Source organism: Centruroides vittatus, unplaced genomic scaffold, assembly GCF_030686945.1.
Source record: "Centruroides vittatus isolate TY-2023 unplaced genomic scaffold, ASM3068694v2 contig_980, whole genome shotgun sequence".
Taxonomy (NCBI): domain Eukaryota; kingdom Metazoa; phylum Arthropoda; class Arachnida; order Scorpiones; family Buthidae; genus Centruroides; species Centruroides vittatus.
Window position 1 is genome coordinate 821,295 of NW_027122652.1, and position 20,336 is coordinate 841,630.

The 20,336-nt window shown below is 31.1% G+C and overlaps 2 protein-coding genes across 2 annotated transcripts in view; one reads left to right on the forward strand and one right to left on the reverse strand.

Moving 5' to 3' along the window:
* Positions 1 to 15,603, forward strand: part of LOC136985889 (endothelin-converting enzyme 1-like) — a 74,877-nt gene extending 59,274 nt beyond the window's left edge. The window contains exons 10-21 of the mRNA XM_067283270.1: positions 2,219 to 2,465; positions 2,547 to 2,645; positions 9,404 to 9,481; positions 12,635 to 12,738; positions 12,804 to 12,856; positions 13,046 to 13,097; positions 13,176 to 13,255; positions 14,465 to 14,622; positions 14,700 to 14,765; positions 14,849 to 14,944; positions 15,165 to 15,235; positions 15,432 to 15,603. Coding sequence (XP_067139371.1) covers positions 2,219 to 2,465; positions 2,547 to 2,645; positions 9,404 to 9,481; positions 12,635 to 12,738; positions 12,804 to 12,856; positions 13,046 to 13,097; positions 13,176 to 13,255; positions 14,465 to 14,622; positions 14,700 to 14,765; positions 14,849 to 14,944; positions 15,165 to 15,235; positions 15,432 to 15,534 — 1,207 coding nt within the window. The 3' untranslated portion in view covers positions 15,535 to 15,603. The remainder of the gene's footprint in view (positions 1 to 2,218; positions 2,466 to 2,546; positions 2,646 to 9,403; positions 9,482 to 12,634; positions 12,739 to 12,803; positions 12,857 to 13,045; positions 13,098 to 13,175; positions 13,256 to 14,464; positions 14,623 to 14,699; positions 14,766 to 14,848; positions 14,945 to 15,164; positions 15,236 to 15,431) is intronic.
* Positions 1 to 20,336, reverse strand: part of LOC136985887 (serine/threonine-protein phosphatase 1 regulatory subunit 10-like) — a 660,716-nt gene that overhangs the window by 50,511 nt on the left and 589,869 nt on the right. The gene's annotated exons all lie outside the window — the stretch shown is intronic.

The following is a 20,336-nucleotide window of genomic DNA, read 5'->3' on the forward strand; positions in this document are numbered from 1 at the left end:
GACGTCCACTTCTTAATTGACATATATCATTTTTTGTTTTTTAAAATCTTGCTCAAAACCTGAATATGACATTCTGCGGCACATTCAGAGACCTGGATACCTCTGCCTGCGAATGGCCTGCCTCTAGCCTTTCAATAATTTTTTCTTTCGTAAAATTTAGTAATTAGATAATACTATATAGCATTATTTAAATGAGTGGTTAATGAGTGCAAATAAATAAATAAATAAAAGTAAATTGCTTATGTGGCGTGTTTGTGGCATCATCTCTGTTCGTATCATTCAGTACAACAGTAACAAACTATTATCAATGGTCAAACTGTAACGGAAACAATGCCGTGCTACTCCTGTATTTATGGAGCTGCATATTTTACACATATTTGTGATTTTTAATGAAAAATTTTGATTACACGCTATGTATTTTTATTTGTTAGAAACGTTTACATTAAATTTCCATTGTTTAGTTTGTTCATATTTTGCTCATCGTATGAATTGAAGAATTACGCTCAGGGGCAGATCTACATAGGGACTAATAGGGCTTAAGCTCTGCGCCCGAAGTGTCAAGGGCCCACAAAAATTGAATTATTATCACAAATTTTAAAGAATTTTTCATTAACAATGAGCACTTATCGATAGGAAGTTTGTCATTCAACACCATTTCATAAATAAATATATTTCAACTCTGATTTTGATGTTATTAAAAAGGAATTTTAAACCCCAATTTAAAAATTTTTAATCTAACGAAAATGGGTCCCCCATTAGACTTCAATAAACCCTACGATAAACCTAGACCCGCCCCTTATTACGCTTATGTTCTGGATATGAGTGCACATGCTTTCTTGTTATATGAATATTTTGTTTAAAACTTTTTCCGCTATTCTGGCTTCAAGACAATACTTTTGCAGGCCTATAATGGATTCACGTATTTAGTTTCAAATTGTTTTTTTCTTATAGAAACAAAAAGACCCTTTTTCCTATACTCACCATGGATTCGGCTGGGCCCATATGTGAGGTAGCAGGTGTTCAGAGATGGAACCTGACATGCGTGAGTGAGATCTTACAAAGTTTCGTTAGTTTACGCAAGAGAAGAATGAATAGAAAAAAATGGGCTTCATCATTTCCAGTCAAGGCAGCCATGACAATTTATAAGCCAACTCGGATTTGCTTTCAGGTCTTCTATAGCGACTCGCCAGGGCTTTTCCTACTTCTATCTTACACTTATCTAGATATATGGTTAACCTAATGCTTGATTTTCATCACATCTAAGGATTTCGTTCAAATTTTCAATCTTTGGAACCAATATGGAGGTTTTATTACAGATAAATAATGAGAACGAAATTCCCATAAAATCGTAACTGTTCGCACTTGTTTAAAAATGAATCTTTACAGTAACATAAAAATTCCCCATTGCTCAGTTATCTAGCCTTGAATAAAAAAATCAATTTACTATTATTTTTTATATTAAAATAATATAAAAAGTACATTTAACACCAGTAAAATAATTTTTATATTTATCGTATTTACTCGCATATAAGACGAGGTTTTTATTCATTTTTCACTGCTTCAAAAACCTAGGTCGTCCTATAAGCGCGAGCGAAGGATTCTTTTCGTTTTTGTATATTTTTTGTAAACCGTGTATCCGCATTTTTTTTACCGGATTCTCACCTTCTGGTGTTTAAAAACAAAAGTATTTTATCTGGGCCATTTGAATCGTTTTTGTGTATTGTCAGGAGTAAAGATGAATAGCAATAGGTAAAGCGAAGCTTTTGAATTGAATTCCAACATTACACGGGAGCCTGATATAAGTTTTAATTTATTCTTACGTGAAAACAGATGATTATTTGGAAATCAGAATTCGAAGAAACTCGTAAGTGTAATCGACGAATAGTGAATTCGACTATTAAGAATTGGCAAAAAAGGTTTCCGATTGTCCCGCTTTACGTGAACAAATTATGTTGTAGATTTTACAAGATTTTTCCTTGGTTTAAAATGCCAGTAATTTTTGCGGGACAATGTGTGCATTTACGTGCCTTTGATATTTTATTTGTTATTAAACGAAATAAAATTAGAATTGTATTAATAAATCTAATTTTCTTTATTTTGATCTTTAAAGTTACACCTCGTCCTATATGCGAGGTCGTCTTATATTCGAGTAAATACGGTAACTAAATACTAGAAACCAAACACGTATACTTTTACTGATATCAATTCTTCTAAACAGAATAATTTATAACTTTCAAGTATGGGGTATAATTGTTCGTTATTTGCCTCGCATCGACAACCGTTTTAAACAACTTTTAATCGATATGAGAGAATCTTTAAATTATAATGACCAAACTTTTGGACAACTTCCGGGTATGAATAAATTGAAATGGAAAACTTGCATTTACGATATTGATATGTATACTGAGCTCGGAGTGAACTACGTGATGATAAAATCCATGAATAAAGAAGACGACATTAATGAGGTAGACTAGTAGTTTTACTATCATAATGTAACTTTATAGCAATAAAATATTTTATTAAATTATATTATGACATATTTTTAGGTGAAAAGTTATTCCGAACAAATACGTGAAACACTGGATGAAATATTTTCCGAAGAAGATTGGTTCGATAGCTACAGCAAAAATATCACCAGAAATACGGTAAAAGTTTAATTTTTATTTAATTTTTTCAACAATTTTCATGTAATTGTTTTACATAAAGTTGTAGTTTATTAGTATATTGAATAACTATCTGCGATCACTAGTGTGAGGCTCAGGGCTGGGATGAAAAATATTCTTTTAACATAAAGCAGATACTAGCTCAGCCAATAATTAATTTAATACACAAAAAATAACACCTTTTACTTAAAGCTGAGATAATTTTAATAAGAAAACTAACGTTTTCGGCTTACTCAATAAGCCATCTTCAGGTTTTAACTTTGGAAAAAATAGAACATTATCATTCCATTAAAAGAATACAATTGTTTGAAAAAATTCAAATCATTAGTAACGGACAAAAAATAAAAACAAAAAGGAAGAACATGGTAATATAAATAAATAAATATACAATAAAAACGTTATAGTGGGAATAAGAAGTAACAAAAAAATGAAAAATAAAAAATTAAAATTAAAATGATTCCACTGGTGATACTTTTTAAAAAGAATGGCAGATTATCGAGGAATGACGCCAAAACAAGCTAAGACAAGCCTACGAGTTCGTGATACACTTCTTAACTACGAATTTCCAAGCTGTTGGTAGGCTGTCAGCGCCCCTCGCATTTATGCATGCGTCTCCCAACTTGCTTTTATAAATTTCAATTTTCTCTGCGGTACCCGCTAACGTTGGGGAGCTCAAGGGTTTTACAATATCCGCTTCCTCCCATTTAATTACTGAGCCTTGGGTCTGCGCGTACTGCGAAAGTATTGTTGCGTTGGAGCCTTTTTGACGTCGTACTTGTGTTCCTTAAGTCTTTTCCCTAAACTTCTGGTGACTCCAATGTAGTCTTTTTCGATACCCAGTTCCGCGTTCTCGTACGGGATTTTGTATACTCCTGCTTTTTCTTCCTTTCTAATGCGATCTTTATCATTTCTTAAGATTGTGTATAGATTCGGAGCTCTTTTTAGAACCATTCTCGTCTCTTTGCGGTTTGCAATTTCTTTCATAATGCTTTTTGAATTCTTGTTGTAAGTAAACTTTGTGATTTTACTGGGAACGTATTTCGAATCTCCTGTTGTGCCCATCTTATACTTTTTAACTAATCCTGCTATTGTGCCTTTTTTATATCCTAGGGATTCGGCCACTTGCGTGATTCTGTCGATTTTCTTATCACTATTAACAACGCTGTCACAATAGATAAAGGCCCTTCTGATGAGAGCTCGGAATGCTGCCAGCTTGTAATGGTACGGGTCGTTGGAATGCGATGGAATATAAAGTGGGCTGTGTGTTGGTTTTATGTACACGTTGGTGGAAAAATGCTCCTTCTTTGAACACAATATTAATGTCTAGAAAATGGATAGCGAGGGAACTCTTTTGCTCCATTTTCAATTTTAGGTCGTCATTGTTGCTGTTTACTCTTTTCACGAATTTACCTATCATACTATTATTCCTCCATACAATAAGAACATCGTCCACGTATCTCTTGAAATATAATACATCCTTTCTAAAATCATACAGGACTTTCTTCTCCAGTTTTCTAATGACCAACTCGCACAATATTCCTGAGATCGGACTTCCCATTGGTACTCCCCGTTTTTGCCTGTACGCTTGGCCGTTGAAACTAAGGCAGGATTCATAACATACTAGATTGACCATTTCTGATATATCTTCTTTGTAACGTGCTAATTCCGGGTTTACATCGAATAAGAACTCTAAAAGGGCTTCCTTGCAAGACTCGATTTTTCGGAAAAATACATGTTTTCATAATCAAATACCGTTGCCACTTCCTCTTCCAGTAATGCAGTAGACGCAAGACCAGGGATGCCAAGATTGTTTGCATTCGCCAAGACTCACAAAGAAGGGAAGGAAATAAAGCCAATAGTAGAAAAACGCAAGGGACCGACTTTCATCTTAGAAAAGCGATTACACAAATATATATCCTCTCAGCTTGATAACAGCGCACCAGTAGCACAAGACCCTGCCAATGTAGTCGAGGAAATACAAAACTTAGCATTAATGGAAGAGGAAGTGGCAACGGCATTTGGATCCCCAGATATACTTTAGACAACCAAATTTAATAGCAAACGCTTCTTTTTTGATCTGTGAGAAGTTCTGCTGTGTTTTATCAAGTGATTTAGCTGCGTACGCAACAGGTCGATCCGTTTGCATCAAGACAACACCAACGGCATGCTTACCTGCGATTAGCGATAATTTAACTGGAACATTAACATCAAAATATGTTAAGGAAAGTGAACTGCTCAACATTTCTTTCAGCATATTCACTGCTGACTCGTGCTGATGCCTCCACACTCAAGCAATATCTTTTTAGCATAGTTCTCTGAGTGGATGAGTAATATTTGAAAGGTTTGGAATAAAATTGGCTGAATAATTGACCATTCCGAAAAAATGCTGAAGCGAAAGGACGTCGTATGGCACATTTAGCTGACTGATCGCCTTTATTTTCTCTGGGTCTGCTTTCAGTCCTGTATCCGTAACTACATGCCCAAGAAACTTGACTTCCTTTTTGGAAAACATACATTTGTTTTTGTTGAGTGTTCTTGCAACGCGGAGAATCTTCATAACCTTAACTTTTGTGTTTTCTAATTCCTGTTTGGTGGCTGCATGGATGATGATGATGTCATTTATACCATATTCTACTTTTTGCATTTTACTTATTAGATGTTTCTTGATCTGCTGAAACATTTCTAGAACTAAGGAAATAGCCATTGGCATTCATAGAAATGAATATTGTTACCAGGGAGTAGCCATAGTGAGATAATTGCTTTGTTCGCATTGCAGGAACTTCCTAGAATCAAGTCTATCTTACAGTCCAAATCAGTAAACCATTTAAAACTCTTGATACATGCCGTTATCTCTTTTAACGTGCTTAAGGAATAATGCATGCTTTCTGTCTATATTTTGTTCAAACTCGCAGGATCCACGCGTACTCGTAATTTTCCTTCCTTACAAATTATCACGATAGGTGAAACAGCAGGTGTAGGCCCAGACACAGGCTAAATGATACCCATACGTACCACGCGGACTAATTCTTGCTTTATCTGATTCTTAATCAGATGAGGTACTCTTCTAACGGAAAAGATTTCGAGTTTCAGATTATCAAACATGTCGATTTTCAAATTCTTTATCTTTGGGCTCACAACTGTCTAACAATTGTTCTGAAACAGCGGTACTCTGAATTCTTTTAATCATTATTATCTGAACACAGATGGGAATGATTAAAAGAATTGGTTTCCTTTCTCCTTTCCTAAATTGGTTAAACTTATTTCTCGATCACAATGAATTTAGTCACTAAGTTTTTACATTTAGTACGCATGTCAGAAATACATTCATCTTTCACTGGCATTGTATGATTTGCAAAGGACTTAATGGTTAGATGGCCACATTTTGAGATTGGCTTTCTTAGCTTCCTGCAATGTTAGAACATTACATTATGCACCCATATCAAGTTTCAGCTTGACTTTATTCAGATACCTCATACCAGTCTGCCGAATGCACTACTTATTATTATGCTATGCTGTTCTATTTGTTCTATAAAGGCCGGTGCTACCAGTCCATCTATTATTGCAATACATTTAGACAATTTACAAAGATTTACAAAATGTTCCAATTTATATCATATATGCAATTCCTTATTTTAAGCAATACAGGAACCTTGACCATGTATAGTTCCACACTTCAAACATATGGATTTAAGATCATACGCAGTTTGTCTATTTAGCATTTTTGCAAAAGGCAAAATGCTAAATAGACAAACTAAATGCTAAATAGACAAATAGACCAACAAATAGACAACCTAAATGCTAAACAGACAAATAGACAAACTAAATGCTAAATAGACAAATAGACCAAATAGACAAATGCAAAAGGCTTTTGCCTTTTGCAGAGGCTTTTTGCCTTTAGGTTCTTGCTTATGTTTTGCAGCTTCGACGTTTAATGATTCGCTTTTCATAATGGTCAGCTGACTGCAAGCTTTTTCACATACTCTGCATGTTTTAACAGCTTTCTCCAGCGTTAAATTTTTTCTCAGCAGGGAGCTTTTCTCTATAAATTTCACTAAAAACACTGACTTGCTCATAAGCCTATCATGCAAGATACCGAATTCGCAAGTTGTACTCTTATTCAACGATGCTCTCAGAAAATCATCGAAGTTTTCCTTTTCCCGTTCAACGATTTTGTTAAACACAAACCTTTCACACGTAATGTTTACCCTTGGGCGTAAAATAACCCTTAAACGCTTTAACTAACCTTTCCAAAATATTTTTTTGTTCTTCTGAAAAAGTATTGAAAATGCTTACTGCTTTTGTGCCAATTGCAGACATAAATTTAGCAATTTATCCTTTTGCAGGCTTCTTTTCTAGTTCTGTAAGTGTTGTGTACCATTCGAAATGTTGGTATCATGCCTTACTGAAAGTTTCATCCTTAGGATTAACGGTGATCTTGGATTAATGTTTTCTCAACTAACGATAGCTTACTGATCCATGACCTTTTCAGATCCTTTCTCCCTGGTTTCGTTACCATGTGACGTCTGTCATATGCCAACGAAACCCTGGGATTAAATAATTTAAGTATACATTCGATAGTCGTCTAGACTCGAATAGTTCGCATCAAACTATCAGTAAAGCAGAGTTGTCGACGAGAATCCCATGAGGTTCAGTATCGCATTTTTTGCAGATGGTTTGTTAAATGACGTCACAATGTAGTCATTTCGCTTAATGACACTACTCAGTATCACCCCAAGAAGTGCCGTCAGTTATCTGTCACTTCGAAGATTTAATGGACGATTTGATATACCTACAATTAGGGTTTCTCTAACAGGATCAGGGCTGTTTTTTAACCCGGGAAATTCTTCTCATCCTGGGAAATCCTGAAAATTTCTTAAAAATTCACTTTTTTCTTATTTTGTGTTAAAGTTGAGGAAATTTTGCAAATAGAAAGTACAATAAACTCATAAACCGTCAGAACGCATTTGTATTTATTAATTTTAAACCTACTTATTAGTTTTTTAAATTTTTGCTTATTATGGCATGCCACAGATTGTCAATAATCAATATGTAGCCTATTTGTGACAGTACTCTGAAAATTCTTTACTTGTCAGAATCTGTAATATCTGGAATAATGAAGCATGCATGCATGCATGAGGTTTTTCTTCATAAACCTGATTATTAAAGCCAAATGAACTACCGAATTATCAGGCTGTAAGCTTGATGCCTGTATTAAAGCAGCCGAGGTAGACAAACCAAGAATACTAGATGGCAAAAGAAATACTGTAACGTATCTCGAAAACAAACTAGAAATCTTTCAGGCTACAGGTGTAAAAACACATAACATCTGTCTTCTCTCAAATGCATTAAAGACGATTTCACCTGCATCGATTGAATCGGAAAGGACATTCTCCGCAGTAGGACTTTTCATTACTAAAATAAGAACCAGATTGAATTACCATCTTTTTATTTGAAAATCTTATAAAAATTTACAAAAATATATTTTGTTTTGTTTTATTGAAATAACGGAATTTACCTTTTAACTTGGAAGTTTGATCTAAGTTCATTTTTTCTTTAAATTTTCAACTGAATTTAAAGGCATTTTTGTGGTAAGCAGTTTCCAACAAACTTTAATAAATTTTTTCTATTTGTAAATATTTCTACGTAATTCAAAAGTGATTTTTTATACATATTTTACACAACATTTTTAATTAATATTTTTATTTTGGAGTTTGTAGAACATATTAAGTTACTTAAAAATGAAATAATTATATCATTCAACTGTAAGATTTATTTTATATCTTAAAAATAATTAATTATATCCCTGTATTTCCCGGTATACCTGGAAACAGTTCACTGTTGTCCCGGAATCCTGGACAAGCAAAGACCAGGAAATGAGAAACCCTACAATGCATTTTCATTTAAAAGTTTGTCGCAATCTGAACATGTTGTGATAGTAGTTATATATTTATTAAATGTTTCTAAATAATTTTTTGTTTATATTTCGTTAATTTTATTAATAATTTTGTGTTTATATTAAACAAAAACAACCTTAGTTACTGTGCAGTGTCTTCTATACTGACGTAGTCATCGCCGAAGCGATGTCGACTCTTCGGTCAAGTGGTGCGGAAGCCTACAGGGCGCTTCGCGCATTGTCACAGTTGCTTGGGATGAAAATGATTTGCATTCCGGATGATAATATTGGTTGAACATCCGATTTCAGTGCTTTTTTATTGTATTATACTTTTCATACTTGCGAAATTTTTATAGTAACTTTTTAATTAAAATCTTCACATTATATAATTTGTTTCCTAAACATGCGTCTCGCGAATAACCGATCAGTAAGACTAATGTAAAATAATTTTTGTTTAATTAATATTTTTTTCTTCTCTACAATTCTAACCTTTTTGACTTCACTAAAAGTTTCATGTTTATTCTCTAAGACACTGCGGAAAATATAGGCTTCCTTAAAACCTTCACACCTCACTCTTACCCTTGATAAATATAACATTATTAGGCTAAAATAGCCCTAATTTTTATTGTGGGTTAAAATTTAATGTTTGTTCTGCTTGCTTTTTTCCTGGGTATATCTGCTAGTATTGAATGAAATTACTAGTTCGTCTCAAATATACACGACTGAAAACTAAATGAGGTTTTAAATTTAAAACGATACAAGTATAATTATTTTTATTTAGTCAATTTTTAAATGTTATTAAATCGAGAATTTTGCCTTTAATTTTTTATTCTTGTTTTTAATATAGTTGAGAAATATTCGGCAGAATATCGGATATAAAAATGGTTCTGTAAATGTGGAATTCTTAAATAAGATGTTTGATAATGTAAGTGAAAAACTACTGTTTAAATAATATATTTTAATGATTCTGTTTTGTTATTCAAAAATTTTATATTTATTTACTTAACTAACTAACTGATTTAATAGTACAAGGTAATGCATACGAAATTGGACGGGCAAATCATTAACATATAAACAAGTAAATTACAACATTATTACAGGTAGATATAAAACATAATATAAAGAAAATATAACAAATATCATTACCAACTTTGAAACCTTGAGCAAAAATATTGATAATAAATATAAATACAAACGTAATAAACATATTACCTGAAAATTATCTGAAATATCTAAAAATACACAAAAATTATCTGAAAATAAAAATAAAAATTACTTGAAAGCTGCTTCCAGGGGATCAGCATTGGAATGGCAACAAATTTCGGCACGGACGTACTATACATATATGTAAGGTTAAACCGAAATTACCATCGAGAAAACGACCCACCGGGAAATTTGCAATTTCTCAGTGGTCCACTCCACTATTGCAAGTGATTCACTGCCAATACACAGGCAAACAATAATTTATATATATATTGATACGTGCTTCTTGTCCTTAGATAACATATATTATGCTTCTGTCCACTTTGGAGGTTATTGTGAATTAGGACTTGTTATGAACGTTGAAAGAAATAAATCAGTATGTAGGTATGTTAAAATATAAAGTTGTAAATATAAATTTTTTAAAAATAACTAAAAACTTTAAAAAAAATTTAGTATGAACTAATGTGTAATTTTTTAAAATTGTAATTAGAAAATGTAACGACTGCTCTGCAGAGGCTTTGGCTCGAACTACTAAAATGTAGTGGCGTACAAGATTAAGTTACAATAAAAATATTTTAATTTAAAGTTGTGTAATTCTCTTCCCTTGGTGTAACAAGTCTTAGTTTACAATAACGTACAACAAGTGGACAAAAGCATAATATAAATAATTTTTATAACATCGCCATACACCAACCAGTAACTGTTAAAAAAAGCAAAATATCACAGAAAAGAAAAGGAAATTAAAGTGGATTGGAAAAGATGTCAATTTACATATCGTTCCATAAGTCGTCAACATAGACCTCTATTTACTCTGATTCTCTGAATTAGTTGTATGCTTGGAAAGCGAAGATAATCATCGTTTGAATAGCATTCTAATTTCTGAAAGAAAAAAGAACCCCAGGATACCACACCACTGATTTTTACCACTGAAATTATTTCAAAATAAAACTGTTCTATATCCTTAAATGTGCTATAAAGTAAAAAACCTGTTAATTTATGACGTAGCTATGGTTCCACAGTTGCCATTTTCAGCAACCACTATTCTTGAACCGCCATATTTATTTATGATATAATATTATATCATATATAAATGAATGCACTGAGATGTCGCTGTATGATGCCTAATACAGTCATTCAAACAAACCGAAAACTGAATTTTAAAAATAAATTCCTAAATTATGTAAAGTAAGTATCTATCACTCTATCAGTCTACCTAACTATAATTACAGTAGACCCGCGGTAATCCGACAAATTACATACTTATAAAAATGGTAAGATCAAATCTATATGTACTACACAATATACAATATAAGACTTAGTGAATTAAACAACACAATATATGGCATAGGGTTTATTATAAAAATAAACCCTATGCCATATATTAACGTCATTAAACGTTGCGTCCTAACTCGCAATTTGTAAATAAATGTTGAGTAGGAGGGTTGATTTGATCGCTGAGTAAGTCGATAGAGTGTCCGAGGTTCGAGTAAGACAGACAGCCAGTTTAACAAATACGACAAAAGTTTAATATAAACATCAAAATCTAAGGTTACAAGAAGCAGCTAAGAAAACAACTAAATACTACGCGTAAACGTATCGCTCGTAGGCGTTCCCGGTTTAGCTACTTACACGAAAGGGAGAGGGAAAGTGGCGAGACTAGCCGTCGTGTTCTATGGGAAAGTCCGCTTTAGGCTGTTCCAGACGTGACGGGACGGGAGTCTTCTCCTTCTGCCGTGATCGCCGTCCTAGGGAAGTCTGTTGGGAACAGGGTGGCTGGAGATGTTCACCTGCTGTATGGCGTCCACCGGTGTCCACTGGGTATGGCCGACAAGTGCCTGGTGAATAGAGCTCTTCTATGCTCTCAGGGACGAACGCCCGAAGTGCGAGTGCTTCGTCCTTATATTCGTTTTGGCCTAGGAAAATGATCAGGTGATCCATTGTTTAATGACTAATCTGCAAATGTGAGGTCAGAGATGTCTATCAATGACGTAAACATGTCGCTTAAGTGAAGCTATCAAGTCTTCTTAGTGATCGCGACAGAGAAATAGGCTTAAGAATTTCCTTAAATTAGTGCAAATACGGCCCTACGATCCTCACACATTCAACACTCCACAATCCCAAAGCCTGATTTGTGTCAAGCAACTTTTCGTTCAATCATCGATTTAGTAGAAACATCTTACATAAATACTTTTTTTCTCGACCACCAATTTCCGATATGTAAAAAACTGTTTTAGCACCATTCTTTTTATATTCATTTCCAAAGATTCTAAGAACTTTTTAAATTTCTCTAGACAAAGAAGAATATATCTTTATTATCTAATTCAGGAAAATCCCAAATAATTAAATTGTTACATTTCATAAAACATTCAAATCTTTCCTCATTTGAATTGAGTTCTGTAATACGATGTTTAATATTCTGACAGAGAAACACTGAAGTTAAACCTTCTGTAAAACGTTCGAGCGTAGTTTGTAAGTCAATAATAGCTCAGTCTAAATTCCGTATTCGAGAGAGAATTTTTTCGTCCAGTTACCTTATCAATCAAGTTTGGTATTTTTCTAGATTCGAATGAAACAATAACGAGACGTGCTCTAAGGTTTATCACACAAAACTCCTCCCTCGCTCTTCGCCTTTATGTATTTAATATTGATAAATTCGATTTTTTACATTTTTTATTGTTTTCTTGGTATCGAAGATGTTAAAATCGATTTTTTAATATAATATTGATGTATAAAGCAAATGTATTATTTAATTTTTAAAGACGTTAAAAAGAATTTTAAATTAATGTGATAATTAACATTTAACAGATATTGTAGTAACCAAAAAGCAATTACAGTAATTATTTGATGTAAAGTGAAATCATAATTTTTTTTCCAGATCAATATCACAGATAATTATATTCAAAATTTCTTAGCCATGAGTAAGCAAATAATTTCGAATGAATTGTTGAATCGAAGTGTTTTTTTATACCTTAAGAAAGAGTAAGCAAATTTTACTTAACATAAATTACTTTCTTATATAAACTGATTGGTTATTTTCTTAATAGAATAAGTCTGATTCCAATGATGGCTGATGCAATGTCAACAGGCTCAGCAATAGGCATGATTTATCTTTATCTATTTATCAGTTAAAAACATGATAACTAAATTATTTAATATAGTAGCATATTTCATTATCTTATGTAATTAATTTTAAATTACATTTTAACTAATTAATTTTATAACATATTCTGAAACATAAATTTATATTAATTTTATATGAATATTATTAAATTTTTCTATATTGTAGTCATACCATTAGCAATGTTGCATCCTCCCTTTTATGCTTATGGATTACCTCAGTAAGCATCAAAACTCTCTAAGTAAATAAGTCTAAATTTTAAAATAACTAACAATATTCATCGTATTTATTATAATAGTTATCTTAATTTTGGTGGGATCGGCTCTGTAATTGCTCACGAATATTCACACGCATTCACACATTTGGATTTCAAAAAGGGTAAGATTTATTTGAATTTTATAATAAAAATAATTATAATTAATTAAATTAGTGAAAGAATGCGAAATGTATAAAACACGTTAACAAAAAATTATAAAATTCCTAATGAAAACTGAATAAATACGAATAGAAATTTATTTAATTTTTTGAAGATAAAGCAACACTAGAAATAAATTAGATTGAATACAAATCTCTTTTAATCAGAAATGTATTATGAATATTTTTCTCATTATAAAATATGTACAGTAAATGTTTTAGAGAAGTGAATAATAAATTTTTTTAAATGACTATCGTGAAAATAAAGCAATAAAAACACAATATAAATGAGTGTGTGTTAATTTCAAAGAAATTAATTTCTTTGATATCTCATAAAATATTTTAATATAATTTTTTGATTTTTCATTCGATATGTAATTACTATTTGATATCATATACGGCATAAGGTTTATTTTTAATCCAATGAATCAGGTTTTTTAAAGTCCATATTATTAATATTTTTTATCTTAGTGTTCGCTGGGTGATAAAAGTTTAAACACAACTTATGCTTATTATTACAGATTGGATTAAGTAATATAAAAAGAAGTCAGTCAAAACAAAATAAAATAATGCATATACAGTATATGTACAATTATACCTCCCAGTTGTGACCATTTTGTACAACTTCAAAAATGATGGGAGGCAGGCTTGATACAGAAATCTCATTTATAACCTTTAGTTTAACATTACAGTTTTTAAACAAAGGATGCTTACTTAATGACAAGAAAGATTCTTAGTCAATTTTTATGAAATTTTTAAGCAAAACTAAGTTTACTGTTTTGTCAAACATTTTTGAGTGTTGTTAATAGTTTGATTTAAATATGGAAGGCGTTTGCAGATGATATTTTTATGTTCTGTGATAGATGAAGAATAATGTAACCTGATGAATGCTTTTAAATAAGACCAAATATTACTTTTTAAAGAATTTATGGTTATTTTCACAGTTGTGTTACCTAACTCAAGTTTTTATTCTCTACGAACATTAATCCACTAATTGTTGTTGTTGTTGTTATTATAATTATTATTATTGTTATTATTTTACGCTTAAAAATATATTTTAAAAATAGATAAAAATGATACTCAAGTTCTTGGTTTCCTACACGAAAAACTGTTTAGATCCAGAAAAGTATAAATTTTCTGTTTAATCTGTTTTATAAAACTCTATTCTGATAGGTTACAAATCAGCAGAGGAAATGAAAAATTCGACAGAGGTAAACGATGAAGTAGAAGATAAAATAAATTTTTCTGAAAAATTTTTGGAAGAATACAAGAAAAGGAAAAATTGTCTACAATTTCAATACTCGGAATTTCCATTAGAAGGAAATCTCACGGTATCCCTGCTTTTAAAGACGATTATATATTTTGAAAATTTTTTCGTTTCCAAAAAAATAAATATAATGCTTTTCAGATTGATGGAAATCGAACAATTGGAGATAACATGGCAGATAACAGTGAGGTCACTGTTGCTTTCCGGGTAATATTAACCATTTACAGTTTTTGCTTTATGACTTGGAGATTTTTTTTTTTAAATATGTTTGGTATTACTTTATTATGCAGGCTTACGAAAAATATCTTAAACGCCACGGAGAAGAACCTCGTCTTCCTGGTCTCGACTTCACAAACAAACAAATGTTTTTCATCGGATACGCTCAGGTTATTTCATACATTTAAAACGTGATTAATTAAACGTAATATAATAAGTTAATATTATTTAATGTGCTTCGTTTTATAAAATCTTATTACTGTTCTGATAAATATCTGGAATATAAGTAAACAAGAATAAAAATACTATACAATTTGATTTGCCAAAAATAATTCAAAAAATATTAATTCCAATAAGAAACTTTTTATAAATATTTTATTTTATGTGTAGCCGTATTGTGAAGCAGTCGAATCCATGAAAAAAACTTACGAACATGATGAACATAGTCCTGGAAAATATAGGTAAGAATGATTAAATAATTTTTACCATGATCGAAAGTAAAATCAGGAGACAATGAACATTGAAATGCTTGCTTAAAATAAAACCAAAGTCAAATATATTTAAATTTTTGTCAGAGACTTTCAATCATGGATAAAGCTATAAAAGAAATACAATACTAAACTAATAATAAATGTAAATATTGCTTATTTTGATTAGAGTTCTGGTTCCTCTAATGAATTTACCAGAGTTTTCTACAGTTTTCAACTGTCCTTTGAAAAGTTATATGAATCCCGAGCATAAATGTCGATTGTGGGGATGAAATATATTTACTGTACATTAAAATTCGAAACTTGAATAAAATATATTATTTTTCATTGATTGAATTAGACATTTGATTATGCAATTTTTATCATCCAAAAATCAAGAGAAATTTTCAAAATTTGCTATTTGAGACGAAAGTTAATCAGTATATTATAACTGAAAGAACGAAAAGATATAAATTAGCCAGAACAGTAATATTATAAAAGTATCTATTACAAAATATGTTTTTGAATATTATCTTCATATAAATGAATCAGTTACATTTTTAACATTCGCGGCTCTCATCACAAACTCTAAATTGTTCTGTTTATGATGTTTTCGTGCCGTTATAATTTTATTTATTCATTTATATTTTAATTTAAAATGATCAAAGGAACCTAAATGAAAACATTTATAAACATTTCGAAATTTATTAGCATTTAAATTTATCAATTTTTAAGTCTTTCGGATAACATTTTAAAACATTATACTTTCGAATAGTAGGATCGTTGCTTGCATTAAATTATAATTATAATTATAAAAATATAGTTTGTGTTTTCGTTATATTCCAGACGTATAGAAGAGAGTGGGCCACAGTACGCACTTAGTTTTTTCTACAATATAAATTCTTTGTTAGAAAAGTAAACATCTTGAAATATACTAATAACAATTCTCAAACAGTCTTTCAGATTCTGTAGGATTTTTATTTATATTTTGAATATGTAATTTGATAAACTTTTTTCAAAAGTGAGTACCTAATAGGGTAAAAATCTACCGGACAAGGTTTTTTGAATATTGATGAACAGAATTTAATAAAAAATAACAAATTTTCATTAAATTAAATTTTTTAATTTGTTCAATCAAACAATTTTTGCATATTTTTCAATCGTCACGTGGAAGCTCTTCTTACATCTTCGCCAGAGAACTGTCTTTAGTTTAATCTGTCCTCTTTTGTACCAGTAAGGCTATTATTTGTGTAAAGTGATTTATGACCAACTTTTTTCGCTGTTGTTGTTTCCATCTTCTTTGATATCCTTTTCTTCATATGTGCTTTTGACTCGAACTTATTCTTATATGGCCAGCTTTTTATTATTTCGCATTTTCTCCCCTTTCTTCCGTCTTTTATGTGTAACCTTCCTTTTGTAGTGATCTGATTTCCGCAAGGAAGACTTTGAACTTTGGATTAAAGGAAAAGAGTGTTATCCGTACTTAGCATCGGACGTAGCCCTATTGGAAGCAGAAAGAAGAGAATAAGAAAAGAGATGTTAGGCAGAAGAAGAAACAAAGAAAGATAGGAAAGTGTGAAAATAGCAACCATGAGGTCCCTAAGGGACCCCACGGGCGTCTGCATCGCCATTTATTCAATTAGAAGATGCAATAGAATACAAATGTGTACAGAATTAACAGTATATACAAAACGGGAGTTCTTTACCCGACAAGAGAGGAAGACTGGGTGAAATCATTGGGTCCAGAAGTAGATGGAACTGCATCTTTTCCTCCAGATAATGCGGCTTATTTATTGATCTCTGTATTTGCTATAAATATATCTGTTACTGCACAAGGTTTTCTAATCTGTACACAAGTTTGCATGCGTATTTTTTCCCATAGTTCCATGCGAAAATTTTCCCCGCAACATATCCTGCCATCTACATCGAGAACATCTTTTTTTTTTTATAAATTCCATTATCCATTTTTTAATAATCTATTTGGGTAATTGTTTAATATAAATTTATTTATTAATTCATTCTGTTGTTTTTCTCTATCATCTGCTTTAGATGTTCTGTTCCATATCTTTGATAGTGCTGTCATAAAATTATTTCTTTTTATTGTTGTAGGATAATACGATTTATAGTTTAGAATTTTATCCACATTGCAGCTTTTTTTATATGGCTTTATATCAAGAAAGTTTTTCCTGCGGTTTATAGTTATGTCCAGATAATTAATTTCATTTTCTCACCTTTTTTAGTGCTAAAAAAGGTGAGAAAATGTTAACAGAAAGAAAGGGGAAAAAATTATTCAAAAAAGTGTATAATATTAAAAAAATATTTAAAGAAAAATAATATACATTCAAACCTGTTTTTGTGCGGTCTTTTTTGTGTGATTTTTTATACGTGCAATGTGTTTTGTGCAATTATTTTTGTGCAGTATACCAATTTGATTGAAATTCATATACCGCACACAAAAAATCACACAAAACAAATCGCACAAATAAAAAATAGCACAAAAATAAACCGCACAAAAACAGGTTTGAGTGTAAGTCTAATCAAAGCAGATAAGACGGACCAAGTCATCATTGTTAATGAGGAATGGGAAATAAAGGAAAAATCTGAAATTGTGTTAACGGATGATTTTATAGAACTAACCGAAGATCCAAGAGAAGAAATACAAAAATGGATGAAAAAAAGGAACACAAAATTATTTATATAAACAGAAATAAGTTACATCAAGTTAGAAGAAACAAATGCTTAACTATAATGACATTAGAAAACCTCAACTAAAAATCCGACTTAAAACACATGAAGATGGTGATATATGCAGACCATTAGTAGATTATAAACATTCAATATTATCTAATTTAGAATTATTTATTAAGAATAAGTTTAAAATAGCCTCCCATTCTAATTATTCATTAAAAACACTAATGAGTTATTAAGAAAATTAATGCAAGTAAAGATGAAATCAACATATAGGTTATTAAGTATGGACATTTCTAAGTACCCATCAGTAAAGTGGGAACTTATTGAAAAAAGTCTACTTAATCTAGACATACATAACTGGTTACTAGAGTTAATAAAATATAGTTTTGTGAATAATTACTTTCATATCGATGAGAAAATATGTAGACAAAAAAATGGTAATAGCATGGGCACAGTAATTGGCCCAAAACTTTCCGAAATATGCATGATAGAAATAGACGAAAAGAAAAAGATAAGTTTTTACGAAGATTCAAGGAACTTAAATAATTAAATAACTTAAATAATGGAATGGAGATAGATGACGTGTGGGCGGAAGTGGTAGGGGCAAAATAGCACGAAAACAGACAAAAGGCTGTTAGAACCATGTTTCAATGGGTCGATATACTAGTGAGCTCTATGTTTTAACAAAAGAGGATAGTTCGTTATGATGTAAATCATTTGAATGTTGTAATTTTTGTAATAATTTTTGTAACATCTGCATGTTTCCTTAATGTAGATATGTATTACCTGAAGAGGGGTGCAAGTAAAAACAAATTTTTGCACCCGAAATGCTGTGTAATGTATTAAAGGCTAACGGTTATAATCCTTAGTGATTTTGTCTCTGATAAAATGCGGTTATAGATAAAATTCGACGGTCTTTTCGATTTTTATCTTCTGTATTAACCTCTGAAGTTTTTTAAAACTTTTTAAGAAGTTTTTTAAAAGATTAGTTTAAAAACAACATATAAACAATCTTTATTATGATAGAAAAGAAAAGCTGGAGATAATGAACATTGAAATCCTTAAAATAAAATCAAAGTTAATTATTTAATTTTTGACAGAGACTTTCAATCATGGATAAGGCTATAAAAGAAATACAATACTAAACTAATAATAATATAATTGTAAATTTTAAATTTTTTTTACTAGAGTCTTGGTCCCTCTAATGAATTCACCAGAGTTTGCTAAAGTTTTTCAACTGTCCTTTGAAAAGTTACATGAATCCCAAGCATAAATGTCGATTATGGGGATGAATTGTATTTACTGTATTGTACAACAAAATTCAAAAATCAAGTATTTATGCACTGAAAATTATACTAGAATTTTGTTTATGCAACTTTTTCGATCAAGTAATTAAGAAAAATTGTGAACATTTTTATTTAAGACGATAGCTATTCAGTAAAGCACGACTGAGAACGGAAAGAAAGAAATTAGCAATCGGTTCTCAGGCAATACGCTGATGCACATGATGAATTTAAATATGAAAATTACTATTATAATAGTGATTTAAATGTCATAACTAGGTTGATAATGTTGTCAAATGTTATGCAAAATTGAAGATAGATGTAATAAAAATAAGTTTTTTCTTATCGTGTTCGTTTACTGTCAATATGTATATTTTCGTTTAAAACATTCTTGGCTATATGTCAGTACCTATAGTCAAAAATTTACGACATGTATGTAATGATTAACATTAACGTTTTTGAAATGCTATGGTGCAAAAGGTTGAAAAGTATCAAACGAACTGGCAAAGATAAAAATGAACAAATTCTGGAGAAATTTTAGGCTGAAAACATTGTAAGAATGGTTTCAAAGCAAAGGATCTCAAAATGGGCACATCTTAAAATGATCTTTCGAAAATTTAATAAAGATAGTGTTACAGAAGAAATTCAAGAAAAACGGGAAAAGAAGAAAACCCAAACTTGAATGCGATATAATATTAAAGACTAGCCAAGAGAACAATGACAGAGACTCCTCAAGACACAAACAACAAGTGAAAAATTGTTCATCACCTGTAAACTTATCGATAGAGAACGATGTGAACGAATGAATTACAGTAGAGAGTCGAAAATCGGCACCCTGGTAATCGGAATCGCCGTTAATCGGCACGATTTTCACTCGGACTGTGTCGTGCTGAATCGAACGTTTTTGATACTAAATTTACTTCTAAAGTATAATTTTCATGTTTTTTATATTCTTCAATATATTTATTTTGTTTGTACAAAATAAAAAATAATTTTTAACGATACGATAGCCTCGATTATTATTATAAAAATTTTCGTTAGGCTTAAAATCGACGAAAATTCAACGCGAAGCGACACGCAACGGAGAAAAATTCAACAGGAAGCGACACGCAACGGAGAAA